The following is a 27,419-nucleotide window of genomic DNA, read 5'->3' as shown; positions in this document are numbered from 1 at the left end:
GATAAATAAGATCAAAATTTTATTTTCTAATATAAATATTATTCACTTTCTATTTTCTTTTTTTTTTAAAAATCAAATATATTGTAAGTATGGATTTCAAAGTACCCAAGTAATTATTTTTTAATAGTTAATTGAACTTTAATATTATTGATCCATTATATAACATATGATTAATTGATGTAAGTTGACATTCATGAGTGATTTATATACCAATATTTTTTTGAATATATGTGTTTATAAGTATTCAAAATTGATAACATTATAGTAAGTTTTAAAAAACTATTCTTCATAGCATAAAATAAATAAATTAATTATGATAAAAAATTCTTAAGCATGAAAATTTCTTCTTAATAAACTAATGTATACTTTTTAGAAAATAATAAAATCATTGTTTTAGTTAAATGAGTTTGATGAATTAAATAAGTCTATTCTTAAAAAAAGAAAAAAAGCTTCAATGACATGGCATGCCAACTAGGAGAGAGTGAAACTTTTGAAGTTTAAGTATATTTGGAGAAAAATAGTGATAATTGAGTGATATTTTGATTCTAAATGAAACATAAATAATATTCCCTAGACTTGAGTGACCATTTAGGAAATTGACTCAAAAAGAAAAACATGATATGAAATTATGAATTGAAGGGAAGTAGTTTTTTTTTTCTTTTTTTGTATTTTATAACAAAAGAAAAGAAATAAAAAAAGAAGAATAAAAATATCTGTAACGGCTCGGAGTTTGATATATAAAAGGCCACGTAAGCAACTTGGTTCCTTCCGTCAAATGGCTCATGGCTTATAACTTCCTATCCAGTCATCACGCTATCTTCAAGATGAATAAATACTCCTTTAATTTACTCCTCTTCTCCACTTCCACTTCCTCTTCTTCTCCAATTTCATGGACTCAATCTTCTCTCCAAAACCTCACACCCTTTCTCTCCTTTCTTGCTCTCCAATTTCCTCTTCTCTCGTTCCTCGCCGCCAATTTCTCTCCGGTTCTACCCATTCTTTACGGCCTCCTGGCCTTCACTCGCGGAGGAGATGCCGAAATATCGGCTTTCAATTCGGCAGCAACACTTCAAGATTTGTTCTCAGAGCTTCTCTTGACTCGCAAACGGTAGTTTTTGCGTCCGTTGTCACTATCTCCGCTCTTACAGTCGTCTTTCTTGAATTTTCCAAAAGAAATACCAATGCCAACGCCAAGTTCAAGGAGGTAAGCTCTACTCTCTGAAAAATATTACCGGTTCACTTTTACCGTTCTTTTCTTGAAAGAGACGCCAATTTCTTGAAAGCCTAGCAATTAAGTTTTCTTGAAAATTTTCTAGTGTAGAATCAAGAATGTAGTTGGTTCAGTACATGCTGTTTGATTGCAACAAGGCTAACTCTTAATTTGTTAATCTTCAATTAGTGATTTGGAGTTGTTTATCTCAGTAATATTATACCAGTTGTTAATATCTCAGAACTATGCTTCTCTTGACTCGCAAACGGTAGTTTTTGCATCCGTTGTCAATGTCTTTCTTATAATCATCTTTCTTGAATTTTCCAAAAGAAATACCAATGCCAACACCAAGTTCACGGACTCTACTTTGTGAATAACATTACCGGTTCACTTTTTACTGTTCTTTTCTTGAAAGGGACACCAATTTCTTGAAAGCATAGCAATTACTCGGTGTATAACTTTACTAGTTAACTTTTGTTGCCAGATACAGAATGAGGATGTCTTGAGTCTGTATACGTCGTAGTGATTCTATTGTGTTGTGTAGAATCAAGAATGTAGATGTCCATAGCTAAATTCTATTCTCATCATTGGTTCAGTACACATGCTGTTTGATTGCAACAAGGCTAACTCTTAATTTGCTAATCTTCAATTAGTAATTTGGAGTTGTATATCCCAGTAATATGGAAGGGAAATATTATAATAGTTGTTAATATCTCAGAACTATGTTTCTCTTCAGTTCTTGGTCTTAGAAGTCATCTTGGAAACATTGAGTCTTCTACCATCTCAACTCTTAGTTGTTGGATAAATTTATAGAAGCTGAAAATATTATGTCTGCAGTTTTCTGGTCATTGGCATCTGTAGTAAGTCAAATTTTTTAAGTCATTGGTACTTAAAAGTAAGAATAATTTTTTCTTAACACATTAGCAAAAGGTGTTACAGTTTTACCAGAGTTACTTCAGGAGGACCATATTTCTGATGTCCACAATTTTTCATAGATTTCAGCTGAGTTAACTCTTGCTTTGCGGCGACAAATAAGACATGTGATGAATGGGTTTCCACGTCATGTACTTGCTCTTATAAACATACAGGAGGAGAAATCTGTCAAAATCCAAATGAAGGAAGTAACCAAAGTCAGCAATGAGCATGAGGATGGGGGGACAGATGTGCTGCAACATGATGGAACCGACTTGATACAAACGTTCGTTACCAACAATATTGAGTCTGTAGATACTAATCAGTTGGCTCCTAGTTCCAATGGCTCTTTGACCTTGGGAGCATCTGTACCTAATGCACACACTGAATCAGATGCAGTACCATCTTCCTTTGTGGCAGAGTTGAATAACATTTATCTGCAGGAAAATCTACGGATGACTAAAATGAGTAACATATTGACTACAGAGGAAGTCAGAGAACCTGAACCTATTGCACACACTGAATCAGATGCAGTACCATCTTCCTTTGTGGAAGAGTCGAAAAACATTTGTCTGCAGGAACATCTGCATGAAACTAAAATGAGTAACATACTGACTACAGAGGAAGTCAGTTCAGAGCGTAGTGTTGCTTTGTTTCCTGCAATCAACATAGATAATAGACCTGAGAAAACCAAGAAAATGGACCAGGAACTGATGACGAAGGACGGATGTAAGAAAGCCCATAAATTTGTTGCAGAGGATGAAGTCACTATCCACAATCTTATTTTCAGGGACTCTACACGCGAAGATCTTTACTCGTTCTTTGAGGCATCTAGCAAAAGTCTAAATGGGCAAGACGCATTGACTTCTCATGCTTCTCTTCAAGGCATTGGCGCCTTTTCACCCGCCTCAAAAGTATTTTCAGTACGAGCAGGTAAAGCATCTTCAGATCCGCATTATCCAGCAGGGTGTTCTATGGAAATGCTGCAACCTCTTCATTCCAATTTATCATATTTTTATACATCTTCCTTTAGTTTTTTTTTTTTTTTTTTGGGTTTGTTTGTTCTTTCCTTGGTGTCCTTCAGTATTGATTTTTGATGAGATTTAATTATTTTTCAGAGGATTTTGAGGAGAAAAGGTCTCATGGATGTTATAAAGAAGGACCATTCAACAAAAAGGACTTTCTGAAAAGAATGCAGCATTTCACTAATAAGGAAAAGAGTATCCTACCGGACAATGGTGCCTCAAAACAATTACAGATTCCTAATCCAAAGGGGATCCAAGTGTGTGATCGACCTAATCCATCCGACCAGTTCAGGGATTACCGCCATTTCCTTAGAGAGGGCAGGTAACCTATTGTTTAACATGTTGACTTCATTCTTTGGACTGGTCCTTATGCTTGCCATCGATAATATTTTTTGAAAGGTTTAGCACGTAGCAAATGATATTTCTGATGTAGTTTAAAAAAAAAAAACTTGGGATGTCAACATGTTCTCCAGTTGGATGTTGTTCTGCTTCTTTCTTAACAAAGTGTTTGCACTTGATGAAAACATACAGACTTACGGGATTGAACTAGCAAAACTATGGAAATGGTGGCTGAATAACAAAATGATGTAATTGATTGAAATAAAATTGTGTAACCACTGACAATGGGACATCCTTGGTCTGTTGCTCTTGTTTATACCATTCAAGCTCATGCACAGGAATTCCTGGTGCAGGTTGATGGACTGCATAGAAATCCTTGAAGATATGGGAAGGCACGGTTCACTGAATATGGATAAAGTAAACTGGGAGATTTCTGCTTATATTTACTTCATATTCTATTTATGAAATTTGGCTTGTTCGTAGTTTGTTAAAGGTCCCATTTACAGGTGTACCATGCCGGTTTTTTCCAAGTCTGTAAAAGTCAAAAGGCAGTGAAGGAAGCTTTCCGTTTCACCAAGCTTATCCGAAATCCAACTCTAAGCACGTTCAATATGCTCTTGACTGTATGTGCAAGCTCCCGGGATTTGGAGCGTAAGTTTTCTTTTTCTTGATGCTTATTCCTGTTTCTTTTTTGGTAAGGTTCTTCGACACTGATAGAGAAATGCAAGGGGATGTTATCGTTTTCAATAGACTTTGGAAATCAACTTTCAATAATTTCTTTGGAAAATTCCAGTTTGTCTTTATGACATCGTAACAAACAACAACATATCCAGTGTAATTTCACAAGTGGGGTCTGGGGAGGATGGTGTGTATGTAGCCTTACCCTACATTGTGAAGGTAGAATGGCTGTTTCCGATAGACCATTGGCTCAAGTAAAACATATAAAAAAGAAGTATGTAAAGAAAATACAGTAGCGAGGAAGTCATACCGAAAACAATGAAGAAGAGAACAATAGCAACAACAAAATAATATGATTACTTAAGCAAATGAAACTTCATGTATTGGACTGACGTTATCCCATCATAATTATGGTCAATTTTATTTTGTTTACTTAGGTGCTTTTCAAGTTTTTCAACTTGTTCGTGAGACTGGACTGAAACCCGATTGCAAGCTCTACACTACTCTTATATCAACTTGTGCAAAAGCTGGAAAAGTTGATACCATGTTTGAGGTAAGTACTGCCATTGTGATTTCTCATGAAAAATTGTTTTATTTATAGCTTATAGGTGATTTGCATCCAAGGGTCTTTTATTCGTGTTTAATCTTTGAATATCCTCTTTAAGGAGGGCGTGTTGGGCTCTTGAAGTCTAAAATATCCATAAGATACTGTTGCGAACGTGGATAGTAACTTTGATGTGCGATCATACAAAGATTTTAGATGATCATATTCTACAAAAGTTACAAGTAGCACTGAGGATAAAGTGAGAAAATGTCGCTTAATATGAGTTGTTTATGTCTTATGTTGACCTCCAGTTGCATTGTCCATAGGTGTGAAACCATGATGATAGAAGGTGTTAAACAGTACCTACAATTTTTTTGAATCCCTGTAGACTTAAGCATAGAATAGATGAAAAAGATACATGTATGCATACTAATTAGGTTGTGATTAAGGCTTGATCATATTAGTACACTTACTTTAGATCCAGCATTCACTAGCAGTCTTTTCCTGTAAAGCTGATTTGGATTCCGAAGGTACTGAGGAAGGTGTGCTTTTTCACATGGTTAGCTGCTAGAGGAGTGATTTCGACGGTGAAAAACCTTAGGAAAAGAAAGGCTGTCTGTACAGCTGGCGTTACATATGCAGGGAGGCAGGCGAAGATGTTGATCATCTTCTACTACATTGCAGACTGTCAAGGAGATTATGGTGGTATATGTTCAGTTGGTTTGGTAAGCTAAGCTGGAAGAAGCAGGAGAAAGAGGACGGCATGGAATGTTGTTCCTCAGGCTTTGATGTGGATCATTTGGAGAGGTAGAAATAAGAGGGCAGAAATGAGTTTTGGGAAGTAAAAGAGTACTCTTCCATGCCTTATTTATTTTTTGTGTATCATGTAGTCCTGGTATGTATAGAGGATTGGGTATCTTTTGTAGGTTCTTTACTGTTTGGTATATTTCTTCTATGGCTGATTTTGGACTTTTGCTTTATGAAATGAATTTGTTTACTTGATCAGAAAAGAAAAAAACTATGAGTCTGATTACTGTTAGAGATTTGTATGCAGTAGAAAATGTAAAGAACTAGTATTAGAGAATTTAAAATTATTGAAGATTAGATCAGGATAGGTCTTAATGGAGCGAGATGGATAGTGAGGGATTGAAATATCCGATCTTATCTAGCTTGGGGATTAAGGCATGACTGTCGTTTGCAATTTTCAATTATCATCACAACAGGACAATTGTGTCAAAGAGTGTACTTCAAAGGGGAGAAACAAATTCACGACCTTTCTCATAATTGTGTTTTAGAACGAATGATAGTTGATTGCTACTCCCATTAGTTGCATTGAGGGTAATTTCTTTTTGAATATAGCTAGACCTACATGATTTCTTAGATTCTTACTGCCTGTCCTTGTACCCTTATATAGTTATATACCATCTTTCGAGTTGATATTTTCTGAAGTTGTAGGTTTTTCATGAAATGGTCAATGCTGGAGTCGAGCCAAATGCTAATACATATGGTACCCTCATTGATGGTTGTGCTAAAGCGGGACAAGTTGCGAAGGCCTTTGGTGCCTATGGTATAATGAGATCTAAGGTATGAATTTATCTACTTAGGGTGTACAAGATTTTAGAGGGTATTGCTTTAACTTTTCATGTTGTATCACCTTACCATTTACCAAATTGTACTGAAAAGTGACGTGTACTTGGACCGCCGAATATCTCACATTAGATTCCTGTTGTATTCAGTAGAATGTGAAGCCAGATCGTGTTGTATTCAATGCTCTTATCACAGCTTGTGGTCAATCGGGAGCAGTTGATCGTGCTTTTGATGTCTTATCAGAAATGAAAGCAGAAGCACGACCAATAGAACCTGATCAGATTACTATTGGGGCTTTGATGAAGGCATGTGCAAATGCTGGTCAGGTATATGTGCATTCTGTTTTTAGATGTTAAATCTTAGTTGAATGAGATTGGTGTTCCCATATTCAGCTACTCCTCTATTATAATTAACCATTGACATGAATTGCTTTAGGTCGATCGAGCTCTAGAGGTTTATCGTATGATTGACAAATGTGATATCAAGGGAACACCAGAGGTTTACACAATTGCTGTAAATTGTTGCAGTCAAAATGGTAATTGGGAATTTGCACGCAGCATTTATGATGACATGTCCAAAAAAGGTGTTAATCCAGATGAGGTACTAATTTTTAAACTGCTGTGGTTCATGCGGGTACTAATTTTGAACTGCTGTGGTTGCATGTGGAGGTACTAGTTTTTAGACTGTTGTGGTTGCATGTGGAGGTACTAATTTTTGAACTGTTGTGGTTGCATGTCTGGAGATTTTTTCTACATTTTGATGGCTAGTAATTTTTTTTTTTTCTCTTCAATATATTATGATGCTTAGTATACCTGACTGGGAAAAGAAAATGGGTTTTTTGATGATGATGACATCAAACCGAATTCTCAACCACCAAAACAGCCTTCAAAGCTACAACCACAATAATTCTATGAGTTGACAGCAATTGGATGCTTAGGATATCTTTAATCCACAAAACAAGTTTGGAATCTTCAACACCAAAACTGGAATGCAGAAAAACCTGACTATGACACTGCAATGAAATTTCAGCAGCTTTTGCCTTTCCTCATAAAGTATTATGCACTTCCTTGGGGAAATTTAATCCAAGAGATATTGTGGCTTTTATTTTAGGTCTGCGTTTCCAATAAACGTTGGTTACATTTCTTTCTGTTATTTATACCAGTAACCGGTTTATGGATGAGTGCTCTTGGAGTAGTCGGTCTAGCGTGGTGTAGCTGAGTATTTTTTTGTTTTGATTGATTAGCTGAGTCAGGTTTCCTGAAATACAGATTTTTGTCGGCCTCTATCTCCAAAATCATGTCTCTAAACCTTGTTACTGAAATCGGAGATTAATGCATTATCTGTCTCCATCTTTTCATCATTTGTCAGCTTTAAATCAAAACTTTGCCACTGATATTTCTTAATTCCGTATATTTTTTTGATAAAAAATTAAATTAGAAAAAAAACTTAAGTTTCCTTTATTCGTGCAGATGTTTATCAGTGCGCTGATAGATGTGGCAGGGCACACAGGTAAGTTGGAAGCTGCATTTGAAGTTCTAGAAGAAGCAAGGACTAAAGGCATAAATTTGGGATCGATATCATATAGCTCATTGATGGGAGCCTGTTGTAATGTATGAACACTGATCCTTTTTGTGTTTCCTCATATAGACGACTGTACAACCTCTGGTTTCTGTCCCCTCTCATCTCTGAAATAAAGTGATAGGACTTGTCTGTGTAAAGTTATCATCCTCTTTGATTGAGATCTAATACCAATTTTGTGGGTTAAGTTCACATTTAACGTTAGAAACTGATATTAATGAGTGTTACCTGCTCTAAGTCTCAAAATTGATAGTGTATCTGATTTCGGTGTAATTGGATATGCTATAATAGGATGATAATGTCATACAACTTGGATGTTCAAAATTAGATGCAATACCGACATCTGTTTTTCCATATCTTGTGATCAATGAAGCTTCATTATGGGAAAATTAGTTTATATGGTTCATATAATATGGAACAATGCGTTAGTTTAAAACGCACACATTATGCTAACATGACACTCTTGTTTTTTCATATATCATGATCATGTAGCTTTTGTCCCAGCTTTGTGGGCATTAAGTTGGCTAATCTTGAGACTTGACGTTGACTGCTTGATCTCCTACGAATTTGTCTTCTTCACCTTGTGGTACCTTCATTTATGACCATGAATAGTAGTTGTATTTAAGCCACTTTTGTAGTTTACTGAACATTTGATTTGCGAATGCCTCTAAGAAGTGATCATCTGACGCGTAATGAAGAGGGAATTATATATGGAGGGATGTCTTACCGGTCACTATTCTACTAAAGAAGACCTTGAAGTAGTCAAGCTGTGTTCTACCTGTCTTTCTTTAGCCAATTCTGAAGTAGCTTTTAGGAAAATACAAAACAGTGAAAAAACATCAAAGAGGAAACACAATGTCACATGCAGACACTGTAGATGGGAAATAATTTGATAGAGATTCATAGTTAACCAATGTGCAAATAAACTCTAGCTCCTTTTATTATATTTCGTAGAACAGCAGAATACAATATTGGAAATTATAAACTTAATGCTCCTCCTGGAATTTAGTCTCTGACTTATGTTCTGTTTTTTCTGCATTTTTAGTACTTTTTTAACTTGCTCACCAATTTCATTACAGGTCACTGCTTGTATTCTGGTCACATCCTTCCATCCTACCATGATGTTTCTGAATATTAACTCTCTTCTTCTTATATGAATGGGATAAAGAGGACCTAAGTATACGTAACTTTTGAAACCTGACTGTTCAAGATCCCTTTCTAATTTTAGAAAAATAAGAATGAAATGTATAAATGGATCTCCTGAAAATAACAGAATGGTGCAGATGAAATAGTAGCATAAAGGATTTTTTGTGCAATAAAATTACATTTTGTCAGTAGTAAATTGAAGAATTGATGATTTTGTTGTCTCATTATTCTCATACCTTTGGGATTACCCAGTTGAACAGCTTGAAGAGCACCTTTATGAATTCTATTTGATAAATTCGGTGCACATGTGGATGCCACAGATTAGACATTTAAAAAGAGAGAATACCAATCTGAAGAAACAATTGTCAAGTGAAATCAATATTAGATTGAGGTTAAGTATTCCTTGGAAGATCATATATTTAGACAAGCTGGAAAAGTTGATCATGCTATGTTCCACTTCTCTGCCTAAAATACAGAACTATCTTACTAGCTTTAGTTAGGTGAAATTGTCTTCCACTGCTGCCATAAAGAACTTGTTTTATGCTGTTATTCTCAGTCATTTCAACCAGCATGAACTTTCTTTCGATCAACTAGCAAGTATTATCCCCAAATACACTTTTAGATGCTGCTAGTTTTTTTTTTCTGCATCGGAGGCAAGAATGTGAAGTTGGTTTTAAGATTTCTTTCAAAGTCATGTGACTTGGTCGTAAAACACTTCTCCAATCCATTTGCAGGCACAGAACTGGCAGAAGGCACTAGAATTGTATGAGGATATTAAAGGCATCAACTTAAAACCAACTGTTTCAATGATGAATGCATTGATAACTGCATTGTGTAAGTCACATCTTAAACATTTTCTCAGCATAAACATCTCACTGATGCTCTCTTTTATTACTCCATAATATCTACACCCGTGTTTTTCTTTCTCCTGTTTAGTTTTTGTTTCAAAAGGTTCATAATTCATACCTTTAAGTGGTCTCAGTCCATTGGTAGAGCTAACTTGGTAGAGCTAGCTTCGATAGCTGCTTTATGGACTTTCATGATCTTCATTTATTTTTTGCTATGGCACCCACCCAATATGTTTATAACAGAGGATGTCCTTACTTTATAGGCGTCTGTGGAAGTTGTTTCCCATTTCGTAAGTATTTGCTTATTTTCCTCAATGAGATGTGTTTGTAATAGGTTATGCCGATCAATATCAGAAGGCTCTGGAAATTTTTTCTGAAATGAAGAAAGTGGACCTATGCCCTAACACCATTACATACTCCACTCTGTTAGTGGCAAGTGAAAAGTAATACCTTGATTCCTTTACATTGACGTTTATGTATTATGACCATTTTCTCCTGTCAATATATCATTTTCTGTATATCTGAGTTTTTGAGTTTTATCATTTATTTTTCCTATCTCATGACAGAAAGGATGACCTGGATGTTGGCCTCATGCTTCTTTCTCATGCTAAAAAAGATGGTGTTGCCCCAAACCTTGTTATGTGCAGATGTCTTCTTGGTAAGAATTAAAAGCTTGTTATTGCATTGCTTTTGCTATTATTGAATCTTGACTTAATAATATATGGTGCTACACCATCACCAAGAGGGACTGCATGTTCTCTTTTTATTTGGATATGTTCATGGTGGTGAAAAAAGATGTATGTTTTATGCCCATCTAACAAATTAAGTTGAAATTGATTCTTCCATTGTTGAGGCCTGGTACCTATCTTATGGTTGACAAGGAACAAAATTTCCGGGAACTTTTCTTTCCAGAGTTGCTATTGATGCTCATGTTGCAATTATGGTTCAGGTCATCTTAGATGGGGGGAAAACACAAGGATGTGGCTATTCTCTAAACCTCCAAGCCTTATTGCCTAGAAGGGACTTGTAACTTATATAAGCTTGCTAATTGGTGGATTTTGGTGCTGGAACATTTATGCACTAATTGATCCCTTCCAGCAATTCTTAGACCTAATACTACAACAACCACAACAACAATATACCAAGTATATCTCCCTATACTGCTCCATTAATCTCCTTAAGAGATGAATGGCTGGGGACTTTAATGTAAGTTTTTTCTAGGTGATTGAACATCATATGTAAGTCCCTCGTTCTCTCCCTATAATGCCAATGTAAGGAATGTTTTTAGGATATCATCTATAAGTTTCTACAAGAGTGGCATGCTTAGTAGATAAGCCAGTATTAGTAATCATGCCCCTTACCTGGTCATTATAAAGGAGAGGTTCACTACCTTTTGCAGTTTTTGTTTTTTGTTGTCCTTCAGAACAAGAATGTTCACTAGTCTTGCCATTGTATCTAAGTTCTCCAGTAGCAATGGATTTTTCTGTTGTGTCATTTGTTTTGGGCATCAGAATTATTTGATTATGTGAATTTTTTTTGTAGCTATGTGCTCAAGGAGATTCCAGAAAGCTTGTACACTTGGTGAGCCTGTCTTGTCTAATAACTCTGGTCGCCTGCAGCTTGACAGTAAATGGTACGGTTCTATTTAATATGCGACTGATTCTGACATATCTGTTAAGAAGGGATTGCAGAGGAAAAATATATACTGTTATAGTGACGCTGTTGTTGGCTTTGCCAGTTTGAATATGATGTTTAAGATCAGCATTTCCATCTAAAATGCTTCTGGTGATAGTTTACTACCTTTCTGTCGTTATTTTGTTTTATTTTTATCAGATACAGATTCTAAAAGCTTTGAAATGCTTAGGCTGAACTTCATGGTGTATTATAAGATGGATGTAAAATTCTCTCTTAGCGAATGCACTCAATTTCTTTTGTAAAAGTAGTTGATATAAGAGGCCGTGTTGAACATATTGTTGCAATCATGTATTGAGATAGCCTGATTGCCATTTTGATTTGTCTAGCATATTTCAGGGAAATTTGGTATACAGTGAGGAATTATCTTAAGAATTTTCTTTTCTTGAGTGGATATTCCCTTCAGGCTCAAGGGGGACTGGATTGCTTGTGCCTAGTCCAAACATAAAAGATGTCACTAAAGTTAATTATATGAATGCTGGCTTTGTTAAAAGACGTGGTACACATAGTTGTGAAATTCTTAATTGGTTTGCAGGACATCGTTGGCCTTAATGGTCTACAGGGAAACAATTGGAGCTGGTGTGGTACCCACAATTGAGGAGCTATCACTAGTTCTGGGTTGCCTACAGCTTCCTTGTGATGCATCCCTAAAAGAAAGACTTATTGAAAATCTAGGATTAACCGTGGAAACATCAAAAGGCTCAAATCTTTGCTCTTTGATTGATGGATTTGGTGAATATGATCCCCGTGCCTGTTCATTGCTTGAGGTCCGTGGTTTATCTTAGTTGTCTTTTATCAGGTTTACAACTTCATCTTATTGGTTATTATGGTGGATTATCTCACATATTTTTTGTTTCTTAGGAGGCAGCTTCACTTGGAATCGTCCCATTGACTTCCTTTAAGGGAAGCCCTATTGTTGTCGATGTGAGGAATTTGCATATTCATGCAGCTCAGGTAAGCTTGTCTTAATGGGCAGTAAATAAGTATTTAATTTTTCTTTTCAATTGTAACCACACGAGAATATTCTTATGCTTGACGAGCTTAATCGGTCTCAGTTACTAATAATAGGAGTTTATCCTACTTGGCTGCAAAGGTCTCTCTCTTTTTCTGTTTTTATGTTTCCCTCTTTTTCAGGATTCCTAATAGTTTTTAAGATTTAGGAAGTTGAAAAATACCGTCCATTTTCACAACAATTCTGTTGCTAATACTTTGTTTGATAGTTTTCTTTTCTCTCTGAAAATTAACCAGGTATATCTTTTGACTGTCCTAAAGAGTCTCAAGCATCGTTTGGCTGCAGGTAAAGACTATTTTGCCTACTTGAAAGAATATTTTCTGTCTTTAGGTGCTCTTAGTTAAGTATTACTAATGCATGCATTTTTTTCCTTAATACATCACATAAGGTTTGCTAATATTAGTAATGCAAAGTTTAATAGTACAATTCCACATCCTTCATTCTATCCTGCTTATAATAACGCATCGCATAAGGTTTGCTTGTAGTAGTAATGCAAAATTTTATACTAGAGATCAAATATTGTGCTCCCTCTTTTTCAATTTATTTGTCGTACTTTACTTTATAGGAGAATAGGAATTCAAGGGAACACTTGTGAGTAATTCGCAAGAATGTAGTTATTTTACAAGAATGAAGTTAATGCTAAGGGCAAAACTTTATCATTATAAAAGATAAAGAGAGTAAAAGCTTCTTTATTTCCTTATCAATAATCATAAAAGAGAGGGAATATAGAAAGATCACAAGACGTGAAATATCTTTACTATGAGAATGTGTTGCTTTATGTTTATTGTTTAGCATCTCTTGTAATGATGGAAAATCTTGCAGGTGCAAAAATACCGAACATATCCATTCTACTCCCTGTAGAGCAGTCACATATTCAGACGCCCACTGGCGAGAAAACAATTAAGATTGCTGGAAGGTAATGAGAGCTCTTTTCTTGAAGAAATTTCCTTCTTTGTACAACTTCTTATTTTAAGATATATACCAGTAACTGTAAGTAATATGACATGAGAAAAAGTAAATCATCTAGTTCAAAAATATATTTCTGAAATAACATTAATAGCAGGACACAGAAAGGACAAATGTAAGACTGAGAAAATAATGTTAATTTGGCAGTATACAAGTCTTGCATTTCTGGCATGGCTGATGCATATTAAGCTACTATTTTTAGTTTAACATTTCTCATGCCCAGCGAGCACTATGATAGAAACCAAGATATCACTAACTGGCGAAAAAAGAAACCCCATTTGGAAAAAGTGAATAACATTTCATTCAAAGTTAAGCCTATTATGGAATTCATCCTTCATGAGCTCCAGTATGTTTATTTCATTCTAAGAGCTGTACGATTCACATAACATTCAAAATTCTCTTATTTGGTCAACAGGATCAACAGGGCAGTTGCAGCACTTTTGAGGAGGCTTGGCCTGCCGTACCAAGGGAACGAATCGTTTGGGAAGATTCGAATCAATGGTGTTATTGTGAAAAGATGGTTCCAGCCAAAGCTCGAATCCCCTTTTAGTTGGGAACAGACAGATTTCAGCTTCTCCCAGACACGGCTACGAAAAGGAATAAGCCATCAGCAGCGTACTATTCGAACTGGCGATTTGTCCTTAGATTAGGAGAAGTTCAAGGAGGGCTAATGAAACTAGGCATCTCAATTAATTAATGAATTGATGGTCTGGTTTAGTTAATCACCGTGATACAACAGAGTGCTGTAGCTGCCAGTTGACTTTGTAATGAAAATTGGAAAACTGGTCTGGTGAATTTTTGATGCCAGAGGAGAAAGAAGCAAGAAGAAAGCATACAAACCGTTCCTGCAGAATCTGTGCTCATCAATTGGACTATGCATGGAGCAGTGGAAGTGCCACCGGTTGTTCTATGTGCAGTTTGTGATGTTGAGTGGCTATTTTTGAGCGAATGATTAAATGCTAGCTAAACAATTGACAAGGATACAAGTTATATGTTTACCATTGATAGGGATTTTGTATGCAATTAGTACATGATTTGCAAAAACCACTAGCCTATCTCTGATTGAACAATGCCTCGATTATCGCTAAGAAATCATACTTGTATCCATCAGTTTGGAAATGATTCGAAGGAATGATCTTTATATAGAAGTAGAAAGCAAAACAAGCAAGTCCAGGCCCAACCCAAAAGATCCAATGCCCATTCCAAAGGTGGCCTCCTCTAACAAAAGCAGCTCCAAAGCACCTAGCTGGATTCATTCCAGCTCCAGCATAGCCTTTTTTAGCAGTAACTGAAGTTGAAATAAACACAAGAATCCCTGCTAGAAGCCCAACAATAGACATGACAGTAATAAGCCCAAGTGCCTTGGACTGGCGATGATCATAGGCCATCCAAAGTGAACCAAAAAGCAAAGCAAATGTACACATAAACTCGAGCCAAAATGCTTGGGCTATCTCCAAGCCCACAATCTCCGGCCCATTGAGCCCAGGCGTAACTACCGTAACGGTACAACCACCAAGAGAGAATCTTTGTTCAATGGTACTACTCAACACAGCTTTGAGTGCTAGTGCACCTAATATAGCACCAATACATTGTGCCACTATGTAAATTATGGCTCGTGACATTGATATTAGTCCCACAAGTGCAGATGAGAAGGTAATTACAGGGCTAATGTGGCCACCAGACACAGGAAAAACAGCAAGGATTAGAATGGTGAGTGTAATTGCTATGAGAATTGACATAATCAAATTTGGCATTTTGACATCACTTTCTAGGGTGGAAATCACTATGGTGTCCAACATAAAAACAAGAACCGCAGAGCCTAAAAGCTCTCCAACTGATGCTCGCCACACCTACATAAAAAAAAATAGTCAACTCTGTGCTTAGTCAATACCGTCATATAAAAGATGAGTAAGAGATGAAATATACTAACGTCCAAAGAGAAGAAGTCTGGCAAGCCCAGCCTTTCAGCCATTGTGAGACAAGTATATTTCTTCTTTTCATCATCTAAGCTGTTAAAAAAAGAAGCCAAACACCATACATATATGTAAGAACAAATTGAAAAGATATCAAACCAAAAAAAGAAGATAAAATATACTTTGAGGCTTATCATGGATAGTGGTGAGGGAAGAATTTAAAAAGAAAACATGGATACTTGCTTTTGTGTAAAAGAGATAGTAGGTTGAATTTTATTACTACTTCCAAAAGAAAGCTGACTTTCTTCATCCCCTAGAACATTTCCACTAGTAGCATCCATAATGATAAAAATTCTCCAAGTTATGTTTTTTTTTCATGAAAAAGTATGTTCATTGGTGGGTTATATATGTATAAAGCTTCCTAAATTAACTACTTTTTTACTTTTCTTTTTAAAAATATATATTTGTATGTTTATCCATCGAGCTGGACTAGTTTATAGCATTTCTATTCATTGTTAGTGTCAAAATACACTTAGTCTAAGATCCCTTTTCACGCATATACCCTAAATATAAGGCATAATCCTTTCTATTCAACACTTCACGACATATATATGTTTTATGTCCTACCAAGAAATAAGATTAAAAAACAAAGTCATATTTTGGCATGTTTAGTTTTAATAAGTTCCCCTTGTAGATAACCCAATCTAATATTATATTGTTAATAGCAATAGATAAATAAAGTTGTAGATACTCGGAGCTCCACCTCCGAGGTAGAGGTAAGATATGCTTACACTCTACTTCTCGAGACTCCACATTATGGGACTACACTAGGTATGTTGTTGTTAATATATGCTTGGAGCTATATTAGATAGTCTAGGGCATATTGCAGGCCAATTGATAACTGATTGAAGTAAAACTGTTAAAACATAAACCAGGAAACACAATTTTTGTTAGAGAAAATGAGGTATTTGTATTCTCTGAATTAGTCAAAAAGCACCAATCTTTGTGGTGCTAAGTCTCATTTAACTTGTAACTAATCAACTGTACAATATGGATCTCCTGCTTTAATTTGTATACAAAATTGTGAGACCTATAAAAAGAAAAAATGATCTTAACTATGTTCTTAAATCCTAAGCTGAGAAGTGATGGCAATAAAAATGTCTTCTGGACAGGGAATTGTGACACCACCCATTGGATGATCGAAGCCAAATTCTTCCTCTGCTTGACTTAGCAAGTCTTGAAATGAAGGTTGGCTCAAGTATGATATTGGTATCACAAATCTCTTCTTCTGCTTCTCCCCAACATAAACAGCAAAATGTCCCTTGGGAACTTCTAGGGATGTCGAGGACTTCTTGATTATACGAGGTACACGAATAGCCATGATCTTTAATTTAAGATGAGCAAAGTATGAAGAGAAAGAATACTTTAAGATCCTGAAAGAAGAGAAAAGCTTCAAGTAGTATTCTTTGTTTTGTGGAGAGTTGTGGTGGTGACAACTTCGCAAAACAAGTTTATATAAGCAAATGGCAAGTCATAAAATCTCATTATTTGTGGTGAAGACAATGATATATCAATTACCACATGGTTCTGTCTTCCAACTAATTGACAACATTATAGCTCATATAAGTTCAACAACAATAGGTCCTACCTTTTTTCTCATACATGGAACAAAGGATCTCTCAGAATCAAATCCATAAAAATGGTGGTGTCTTGTGATGATTTGTGTCTGGAACACTATCCACTAGGACTGTAACATACCCCAGATGCAAACTGTCATGTGTCCATTTATAAGAGAAAACAAATCAATCATATATAAGATTTTAACTGGTGGAGAGGCATTTGTTGTACTGTTGATTGACAATAGCACATGAAGTATCACATGGTTTTGCTACTCAACTCATTGTCAAGTATATATGATTTTAGGCCATTGTGCCTGAAGAACAGCAGGCCACAGACTAGATAGAGAACAGAGGATCTTTAGAAATCGAATAGATAAAAGGTAATTGTCTAACACATGATCTTTGATCAAATTATAACCATGTGTAATTGTCTTGTAATTCAACAACTCTACAATTAGAAATGAATTTACAGCAATATCTGACAAAGTTGTTTGGTCCCTCATGCTAAGTCATTATGCACGATCAACTATCTAGATAATAATTACTCAAATTATCTCAGCAGAGTAAATGTTTCCAAATAACAGAGAATACAGAAGGCTACAATTTCCAAATTTCCATTATTGTAAGTCATAATCTTGTTATTGCCAGATATCTGTATTCAATATTCAAGAAAAGTACAGATGCCATATCTTATTATAAGTAAATTAACTTACACATTTTAATCAGGAATGGAAATGCTTAAGATCTTGGATCAGATAAGAACAAAGAAAACCGATCAACAAGCTCATTGTACACAGAATTTTTATATTGCAATGAGTTATTCAATCAATATAAGGAATTGAATGGAACCATAGAAGTAAAAAACTATCATTGCTTCAATTTCCTTTGAAGTAGAAAAGTGTCAACTTAATCAAGACACAAAGGGTATTACATCTCCATTCTTTTATGGAGCTAAATTCATTAGTCTACCTAGTTAGACTCCCCTAATTCTAACGTCAAGTTACTGTTTTTTCTAACTCCTGAACTGTACACTCTGAAAATCCTGCTTAACATAGTTACAAAATTGTGTAAGCAAAAGAATGGGGATTGGTTTTCATATCACTTCCTCAAGCGAGATGTAAGATTAACAAACAAATCCTCGGTGCAGGGAATTGTGACACCACCCATTGGATGATCAAAGCCGAATTCTTCCTCAGCTTGATTAAGCAAATCTTGAAATAAAGGTTCACTCAAGAATGATATCGGAATCACAAATCTCTTCTTCTGTTCCTCTCCAACATACACAGCAAAGTGACCCTTGGGAATATCTGAAGACTTCTTGATTATTCGAGGCATACGGATAGCCATGATCTTTTAGTTTTAATATAGATGAGAAAACAAAGAAAGAATATGTATCAAAGACCTCAAGAGCAAAGAAAGCTTTGAATACTATCAAATTTTGCTGAGAGTTGTGGTGGTAGACACCTCTTTGAATGTGTTTAAATAGGCAATGGCAACTCATAGAATCCTGTTATGTGTTGAAAATAAATTTGTGGGCACCAGCAGAAGACAATGTCACTGAAGTATCACATGCTTTTGCCTTCCAGGTGAATTAAATTAAGACACTGTTAGTTCAAGAACAGCAGTCCCTACCATTGCTTTCAACTTGAGCAAGGCATCCTCATTTTGGAATTTTTAAATAAGATTCCGACCTGAGCTGAGGGTCTTCCGGAAACAGCCTCTCTACCTCGCACGAGGTAGTGGCAAGGTCTGCGTACACTCTACCCTCCCCAGACCCCACCTAGTGGGATTTTACTGGGTTGTTGTTGTTGTTGTTGTAAATAAGATTCCGAACCTAGAGCTTATATTTTCCTGAATCACTAGGATAAAAACAAACTCTGAAAACACAAAAATGTCCTCTCTTATTATCAAAAACAAAAGGTAACATGGGAGAGGCCTACCTTTGTCAATACTTAAAACACCAAATTAACATTAGGCCTTAGTTCAAGGACAACAGGCCCTATCACTCACAATAAAATGCTCAATATATCTGAACATAGCAAATTCTGAAGCGTTATGATTCCAAGCATATCAAACAATGCTGACAGCTTGGCATGTGAACACAGCTAAGTTAGCTTGTATTATGTATAGCAGCCTGCCAGCAAGTCCTTAAGTAAAAAATGACGTTAGAATAACTCAGCTCTCTAGATATGAGACATGTGAAACAACATCTTATACCCTGACAGGAAATTCTCAACTTTTGGTTAAATAAGAACAAAGAACAAAGAAAAAGAATAAAAGGAGCTCAGATGTGCATCTGCTGAAGGTTGTTAGACTCAAACGCTAGCTGAACTTCCTCTAGTTTGGTGGGTTAAAACATTTATTAAGTACATTAACTACTCCATATGAAGGATGAGTAACTTGAATAAAGAGACTCATTCTTTGTAAGCAAAGCTCTTTCGAGATCCTAAGTTCCTAACTTCCCATTTTAATAGGAAGCTGTAGAGCAATGGTTGCGCTTATTATCTGTTATTTTTCTAACTGTAGCTTAGTTTCTAATTTCTATGTATAATTCCAGGTGTATTTGTTATTTGACTAACACAACAGAGTGCCTGGTTGTGGTCAAGTTACTTGATTCTGGTCCGTAAACGTTACCAAACCACAGGACGTGAGCATATGGAATCGTAAGGAGAAAAAGTATCAACGCAAACTGAATGGAACAATAAAGTGATAAAGATTCAATACTTCGATATCTTTGAAGTAGAAAAAAATGAAGTGTTATTCATCTCTTTGACATGACATGAATGACAATCAGCCTTTACAGAGATAAGTTCACTAATCTACCTAGTCAGACTTTAGTAACAACTCTCATTCTTACATCAACTACTATTTTCTCTAAATCCTAAGTGTACAGACTGCAAATCCTGCTTTGCTGCTCTACAAAAATGTGAAAGAAAGTTTCATCAGTTTCTCAAACGAGAAGTAAGGTCAATGAAGATGTCCTCTCTGCAGGGTATGGTGAGACCTCCCATTGGATGATCAAAACCAAATTCTTCCTCAGCTTGACTGAGTAAGTCTTGAAATAAAGGTTGGCTCAAGAATGATATGGGGATTACAAATCTCTTCTTGTGCTCCTCCCCAACATACACAGCAAGATATCCCTTGGGAACATCTCCAGATTTCTTGATTATACGAGGCATACGAATAGCCATTATATTTAGTTTTAGTATAGATGAGAAAAGAAAGAAAAAAATACTGAAGACCTCAAAAGCAGAGAAAGCTTTGAATACTTTCAAGTTTTGCTGAGTGTTGTAGTGGTAGACACCTTCTCGAAAATGTTTATATAGGACAATGGCAACTAAGAGAGTCCTGTTAATCACTATTCTGTGGGTACCATGGAAGACAATAGCACCTGAAGTAACATGGTTTTGCTTTCAACTCATTGCCAATGTATTGGTGACTTAGGTCACATCAACTCAAGACAACAGGCCCTACCTTTAACGTTGCGTTCCAAGAATTATTTATTCTAAAAAATATATGGATTATCCACCACTACATACCAACAGAACAATGGAAGTGGGATGTCCAGATGCTTCTTAACCTGATCCTGAATTTAATCCAAAATATTTGTCTAATCTTACAACTTGGGTAAAAAAAAATTAGTGGAGGTTTCAGAAATACCAGACAAGTCAATGATGACAGCTTGGCTTGTGGATACTGTTAACTTGTGTTGCAGCCAGCCAGGAGCTCCTTAAGTGAAAAATGATTCTGTAAGTAGCTATGTAGATATGAGAATTTGATAAACTCTAAACATAATAACATGTACCAAAGGAACCATGTGTCCTGCATATGAAAATAATATTATTATCTTATATTCTGACATTTCGGTCAAATAAGAACAATGAAGACCTATGTTCAAGCTAGATGTGATTCTTCAGTTAGGTCATAGGACACAAAAGCTTTCACATTAAGGAAGTACTCCAGATGAAGACCATCAGAAATGCATTCGTGCAGATTTTTAATTAGAGGCTGAACCTGTAGCTTTTAAATTAAGTTACAAAGACTTGTTCGCAGGAGCGTTCCAATACAAGTGTGTGCAATTAAACCAGTATGGAAACATGCAGTTCTTTGTTAATATCAAGAGTATTTTGAACAATCTTCATTTAAGTACCAATAGCTATCCTATGTGACGCCTGTTCATAGGTACATCAATACGGATGAAGGATCTATGTACCATAAATGTTATCACATCATTTAGTTTCTCTATATGACACTCAGTTGGACTTCTTACTTCCCAAAAGCTTCAGCTTTAGTACATTTGAGCTAGAGTAATCATAGTGGCTTACATCAGCATAATTCCAGATAAAATTTCAATTCTACTCATCCTTTGTCTAACCCAAAAATGTGACCAGTTTGGGCCACTTTAAACTTGATTCTGACTCATAATGACTAGCAACACATGAGACTTTGGCGCAGATATTCAATGAGAGGAATTAGAGAATCACAAGGAGAAAAAAATTCAATACTAACTGAATAGAACCATCATTCATTCAATACTTCAATTTCTTTGAAGTAGAAAAAAGCAAGTCATTTGTCCTTTGACATGGACTAACAATCAGTCTTTGTGGAGCTAAAGTTTCACTAAATCTACCTAGTCTAACATCAAAAGTTTCACTAAATCTACCTAATCTAACATCAAAAGTTGTATTCTCTATACAGATTTGTGTATCCTTCTTTACTACTCTACAGACTGTTAAGAAAGTTTTCTTTTTCAGTTCCTTAATCGAGAAGTGAGGTCGATGAAGATGTCCTCTCTGCAGGGAATTGTGAGACCACCCATTGGATGATCAAAGCCAAATTCGTCCTCAGCTTGACCGAGCAAGTCTTGAAATAAAGGTTGGCTCAAGAATGATATCGGGATCACATACCTCTTCTTTTGATTCTCCCCAACATATACAACAAAATGGCCTTTGGGAACATCTCCAGATGTAACAGATTTCTTGATTATACGAGGCATGCGAATAGCCATGATTTTTTTTTAGTAAAACCTCAAAATCAGAAAAAGCTTAGAATACGTTCAAGTTTTGTTGAGAGCTGTGGTGGTAGAGACCTCTTTGGATGTGTTTATATAGGCCAAATGGAAACTCAGAAAATCCAGCTGATAGTGAAGAGTTATTTCATGGGCACCCACAGAAGACAATAGCATCTGAAGTAACATGGTTTTGTCTTCCACCAAATTGTCAAAGTATTGATATCTTCAGAACATATCAGATCACAATCTAAATGCTAAAGAAGAAATGTAGCCTAGCTGTGACTATTCATGTCTACATATACTCCCAGACATTTCTTGTCATTTACATGGTTTTCCGGTATACATTTCCTTGAAATAGATGGAAATCACAACCTACCAATCAGAAATGCATTTTTTATTCGTGATTTGGGATTTTTTAGGAAACAAAGAGTTGTTTCACCTTCAGAGGCCGAACATGTAGCATTTATATTATGTTAGAACTTACAAGGACTTGTTTGCAGGAATGTTTCAATACAGGTGTGTGTACCTATCTGGTATGGGAACATGAAGCTTTTCATTAACTTTAGGTAAATCAAAACGGTGGAAGGATCTATGTAACATATATATTAGTATATCACAACATTTAGTTTTACTATTACAGTCTGTCAGACTTTTTATTTCCCAAAAGCTGCAGCTCTTGTACATTTGAGCTCGAGTAACCATAGCATGCTAACAGCAGTACAGTTCCATATAAAAAATATTAATTCTACTCATCCTTTGAGTGACCTGAAAATGTCACCAGTTTGGGCCACTTTAAACTTGATTCTACTCAAAAGGCACTTAAGTAGTCAAGCTTAACCATTCATACTTCGAACATGAAAACAAATTGAAGTTCAATACCAAAGATTATTTCCCTAGCAAAAAGCATACAACAGAGAGGTTAAAACAATTTTGAGTCCACTTCAGTGAAAACTGTAATAGGTCAAGTGGGGAAAAGGCTTATATGAAAGAAGTGCTCAAGTGTCAAAAGTAATGTTTTAGATTGACCATATATAGGTCACTTTTACATAAACAAACAGTGGGTATTTCATTAAACCAACACAGAACATAAACAAAAAAAAGGATATCACGCTCGGCGTTTACTCAATCGCCATGAGTTTGGCTCGTTATATCTATCATAAAGAGGTTCAATACGTTCCTGTCTCTTGCGCTTCGTTAATTTTGTTGGGTCAGCCGTCTTGAAGAATCTTGGTGCTAACTCAACAAGCCATTTAGGATCTACCACGGTCACCTCGCGCATGTACTCCTTTGTTGTCATAACAAGCTCGTGATAAATAACCCAGTCCGGCTGTCTTTGGAAAAGAGCACTGCTAGGATGAATGTAAACTGGCTGGTTCTCAACTAAAGTTCTATAACCCTCTTGAGGATCCTTTCTAGCAGCATGAAAAAAGAAACCTGCTCCAATTGCCTTCTGGATCTTTGCGAAGTTCTTTCCGGCACTCACAACATCCAATTTATACTTGTCCATGATGGAGAGCAACTGTTTTCTGACATCCTGTGCCCTCCTAAGTGATCGTGACTGGACAAAATTTTCAAAACACCATGGACCTGAAAAGTTTTTCGCTTTCCAAGCCTCATAAACAGCAAGCAAGGTCAGATGATCACCCTCAGGCTGAAAAAATTTGGCCTTCTTCTGATCGGCCTGCGCTTGTTTTTCCCTTGGTCGGTAAAAGACATTTCCAGTTTGAATCATAGCAATAATGGTCAAGATCTCATCACTACAGCCGAAGTCCACACTAGCAAGAAGCATCTTGGACAAAGGAGGATCTAATGGAAATTCTGCCATTTTTCTTCCCAGTTTCGTCAGAAGCCCCTCTTCATCCAGTGCTCCAAGAGTGTAAAGTTGCTCCATGGCAGATATGAGAGCCTGAGGGGTAGGTGGGTCCATGAAATCAAATGACAAAAGATCATTAATACCCATTGCTTTCATCATAATAACGGTGTTCCCAAGATTTATCCTCTGGATTTCTGGAACTGCAGTAGGAGACATTTCACTGTGGAATGCACTCTCAGTATACAGACGGTAGCACTTCCCAGGTCCAGTTCGTCCAGCACGCCCTGCTCGTTGCTTTGCTGATGCTTGTGAAATTGGGGTAATAACAAGTGAATCAAGACCCTGTTTTGGATTGTAGACATTTTGCTTTGCAAATCCAGGATCAATAACATAATATATACCGTCAATTGTCAAAGAAGCTTCAGCAATATTTGTAGCAACAACAACTTTTCTTTTCCCAGGAGGGGCAGGATCAAAAATTCTGGACTGCATTTCACTGGGCAAGGCACTATAGACAGGTAGTATGATCAGTTCAGGAACATTTTTACCTAGTCCTTTCATCCTCTCATAGAGACACTGGCAAGCATAATCAATCTCCTCTTGACCAGTCAAGAAGAGGAGGATATCACCTTCAGGTTCTGTCAAGTGGATCTGCATGACAGTAATTAAAGACGCATCAAGGTAATCACTTTCTGGCTGCTTTGTGTAGAGTATCTCAACTGGAAAAGTTCTTCCTGGGATTGTAAAGATGTTGCAGTCAAAGAAATAACCAGAAAATTTCTCTGCATCCAAAGTTGCAGATGTGACAATTAGACGAAGGTCAGGTCTTCTCTTCAAAAGCTGCTTAAGCAAACCAAAGAGAACATCAGTGTTAATCGTTCTTTCATGTGCTTCATCAAGCATTATGACTGAATACTGGGACAAATTATCATCAATCAGGATCTCCCTCCAAAGCATACCATCAGTCATATATTTGATAACAGTTTCTGGCCCAGTACAATCTTCAAAACGAATAGCATAACCAACCTCTTCACCTAATCGACAACCAAACTCCTCAGCAACTCTCTTAGCGACTGATGTCGCAGCCACTCGACGAGGTTGAGTACAGCCAATTTTTCCCCTCGTTGTATACCCTGCCTCGGCTAGATACTGTGTCACCTGTGTTGTCTTGCCAGAACCTGTCTCACCAATGACGACTAGGACCTGGTTATCATGGACAGCCTGAACCAGTTCTTTCTTCAATTTGTAAATAGGAAGACTCTGCCTCTGCTCCTGGAGGGATAGCTTAGACCTCTGGCCAAAGGTCACGGCTTTACCATAAGCATCTTTCTTCCATTCTGGCATGTCATAGGCAGACAAACCAACACCCCTCAGCTCCTGTGCCAAATGCCTCTCACCTGTCTCTGGCATTGGGTCTTCCCATGGTCTGTTGAGATCCTTTGGGATAGAATCAAGCATCGTTCTCTGTTGCTGCTCCCTTACTTCCCTTCTCTCCTTTATCAAAGCTGATTGTAGTGCAGCAGCACGACTCAATGATCCTTCAGGATTTTTAAAAATTTTGACAGGAGACATATCAACTGAATAACGACTCTGCCCTTGCAAGAAAGGGGGTTCATCTTCATTCAATTCAACCTCAAGCTCTTCATCAACACCACCTTCTTCCTGATATAGCATTCCATCCCCTTCTTCATCAAACATGGGATGTTCCTGGACCCCCAGGACACCTGCAGCAATAAGTTGTTTCGCTTCCCACCTTTCAGGTGAACTCATCCTCTTCACAGGTCTACGTGATGGAGCTACATCCTCTTGCTCCGTAATCCTGATTCCTGACAGGCCAATCCTGGTCTTAGAGCCCTCATTATTCATGCCTGAAGGATTTGTTGTCAATCCACCATCGCCTGCGCTCTTCTTCAATGGAAGCAGATCCTTTCCTGTATTCTGATCAACATCTCTCATTGACAAACTCAGCTTCTGCCCACTAATAGAGATAACCTTCACAAAAACCTCCTGGTCCCGTTTTACTAAATCTTTGGCATTACTAACCCTTCTAGTAGCAAGTTGTGAAACATGCACCAAGCCTTCTTTCCCTCTAAATTCATTCAGCTGAACAAAACAACCAGAATCCATCACCCTTGATACCCTCCCCTTATATACTGCATACAACTCTGGCTCATCCACATGATGCCTCGATTTTCTCCTATCCCTCCGATCATCATCCCCGTCTTGCTCATAATCATCTCTCCTACCCTTTTCATATACATCTCCATCTCCATCCCTGTCTCTGCGCCTTTCTGAAGCCCTACGTTCAGCTCTACCATCATCTCTATCTCGATCCTTACCCCTATCCCTATCCCTGTCTCTACCCCTTTCTCTTCTATAATCTCTATCGCTCTCTCGCCTCCTATCCCGTTCTTCTCCCTCCCCATCTCTCCTCTTACTATTAGCCTCCAACTCAATCTCCTTCTCCAATTCCTTAACTCTATCCCTATTATCTCTGATCTTCAGAGCTGAAAACTCGGAATCATTGCCATCCTTGTTCAACTCCTTCTCCGACTTGGACTTGGCACTAGGCGGCAAAATAGCATGGATTATAGTGAGCAATGTTTTTACGAAATAATCGGGCATTTCAGCACCACTTTCTTTCAATTTGTCATCAAATTCATCTACTGTTAAGCAATTTCTACCAAGCTCAGTTATAAATTCAGCTAGAACCTTATCACCAAACCCTAAATGCGCCTCCAACTCAGAACATACCTTAGAAATTAGCGAGAGGTATTCCAATTTCTTCAACTCGTTTTCTGCGATGTCGGCTCCCATCCTTCAGACGAATAGCTCCTGAAGAAATCTTACGGTAGACTTGCGGGCGTCGCCGACGGAGTTAATTTACAAAGAGAGATAAATATAGAAAGAGAGTCTAGAGAGAAGGAACTCAATTTGACTATTCAAACTTGTCTTTGTAGAGTTACAAATTATTAGGATTTTTCCTCTTCCACAAAAATAAAAGGTAATAGAGTCTTGACATTATTTTATTTTCACAGACAAAAAAAAACACGTTTAGAATCCTATTTCCTTTTTAAAAATTTCATAAAATTCAAAATAATAAGGTAGAGTACATAGCAATTGAAATTTGAGTTAATTACAATTACCTCCATTTTATTTAACTTTAAACTTTTTAATTTACTCTTAATATAAGTTTAAATAACACATAATATATAAATATACCTTTTAACTTGGTTTAAGCTTAGCATTTATGCCCTCCAATTTTGGGCGTACACAAGTAGACATTTAGGGTGTGTTTGGTATGAAGGAAAATGTTTTCTTGGAAAACAAGTTGATTTTTGGCTTATTTTCTCATGTTTGGTTGGTGAGTAGAACATATTTTTCAAAAAAATAATTTAGTGTTTGATTTATGAATGAAAAATGTTTTTGAAAAATTTCTTTTATTTTTACTAGAGTAGAAAATAATTGTTGAAATTGAAAATATTTTTTAAAAACAAACTTAAATTTTTTTTTGGGGGTGGGTGAG

The 27,419-nt window shown here is 36.6% G+C and overlaps 5 protein-coding genes across 6 annotated transcripts; 1 reads left to right on the top strand and 4 right to left on the bottom strand.

The window, feature by feature from the left end:
- Window positions 1-821: 821 nt before the first annotated feature.
- LOC102579803 (pentatricopeptide repeat-containing protein MRL1, chloroplastic) lies at window positions 822-14,566 on the top strand. Of its 2 annotated transcripts, none has more exons than XM_006359575.2 (19): window positions 822-1,204; window positions 2,299-3,055; window positions 3,241-3,469; window positions 3,840-3,903; window positions 3,993-4,137; window positions 4,602-4,717; window positions 6,164-6,292; window positions 6,448-6,621; window positions 6,731-6,895; window positions 7,765-7,905; window positions 9,754-9,853; window positions 10,202-10,310; window positions 10,434-10,525; window positions 11,410-11,500; window positions 12,095-12,326; window positions 12,421-12,513; window positions 12,808-12,856; window positions 13,394-13,487; window positions 13,953-14,566. In XM_006359575.2, exons 1-19 carry the CDS (start codon window positions 890-892, stop codon window positions 14,185-14,187), a joined length of 3,330 nt encoding a protein of 1,109 aa, XP_006359637.1. In that variant the 5' UTR covers window positions 822-889; the 3' UTR covers window positions 14,188-14,566. The 2 variants fall into 2 exon arrangements, with proteins under 2 accessions (XP_006359637.1, XP_006359636.1); XM_006359574.2 differs by having other exon boundaries at window positions 823-1,204; window positions 2,206-3,055.
- A 5-nt stretch (window positions 14,567-14,571) lies between these two features.
- LOC102579480 (aquaporin-like) lies at window positions 14,572-15,791 on the bottom strand. Its single transcript, XM_006359573.2, has 3 exons — window positions 15,682-15,791; window positions 15,468-15,546; window positions 14,572-15,387 (listed from the first exon to the last, which is right to left on the bottom strand). Exons 1-3 carry the CDS (start codon window positions 15,789-15,791, stop codon window positions 14,590-14,592), a joined length of 987 nt encoding a protein of 328 aa, XP_006359635.1. The 3' UTR covers window positions 14,572-14,589.
- A 1,072-nt stretch (window positions 15,792-16,863) lies between these two features.
- LOC102579156 (auxin-responsive protein SAUR21-like) lies at window positions 16,864-18,752 on the bottom strand. Its single transcript, XM_015314491.1, has one exon. It carries the CDS (start codon window positions 18,414-18,416, stop codon window positions 18,168-18,170), a length of 249 nt encoding a protein of 82 aa, XP_015169977.1. The 5' UTR covers window positions 18,417-18,752; the 3' UTR covers window positions 16,864-18,167.
- A 1,033-nt stretch (window positions 18,753-19,785) lies between these two features.
- LOC102578823 (auxin-induced protein 15A-like) lies at window positions 19,786-21,819 on the bottom strand. The gene has a single exon (XM_015314511.1). The coding sequence runs from the start codon at window positions 20,258-20,260 to the stop codon at window positions 20,012-20,014; it is 249 nt and encodes an 82-aa protein (XP_015169997.1). The 5' UTR covers window positions 20,261-21,819; the 3' UTR covers window positions 19,786-20,011.
- Window positions 21,820-23,008: 1,189 nt separating this feature from the next.
- LOC102578155 (probable pre-mRNA-splicing factor ATP-dependent RNA helicase) lies at window positions 23,009-26,871 on the bottom strand. Its single transcript, XM_006359569.2, has one exon. It carries the CDS (start codon window positions 26,708-26,710, stop codon window positions 23,186-23,188), a length of 3,525 nt encoding a protein of 1,174 aa, XP_006359631.1. The 5' UTR covers window positions 26,711-26,871; the 3' UTR covers window positions 23,009-23,185.
- Window positions 26,872-27,419: the final 548 nt, after the last annotated feature.

The sequence above is a fragment of the Solanum tuberosum genome, unplaced genomic scaffold (assembly GCF_000226075.1).
Source record: "Solanum tuberosum cultivar DM 1-3 516 R44 unplaced genomic scaffold, SolTub_3.0 scf00290, whole genome shotgun sequence".
In the NCBI taxonomy this organism is placed as follows: Eukaryota; Viridiplantae; Streptophyta; class Magnoliopsida; order Solanales; family Solanaceae; genus Solanum; species Solanum tuberosum.
The sequence above is the reverse complement of the archived record's forward strand: the minus strand, read 5'-3'. Positions and strand labels throughout refer to the sequence as shown.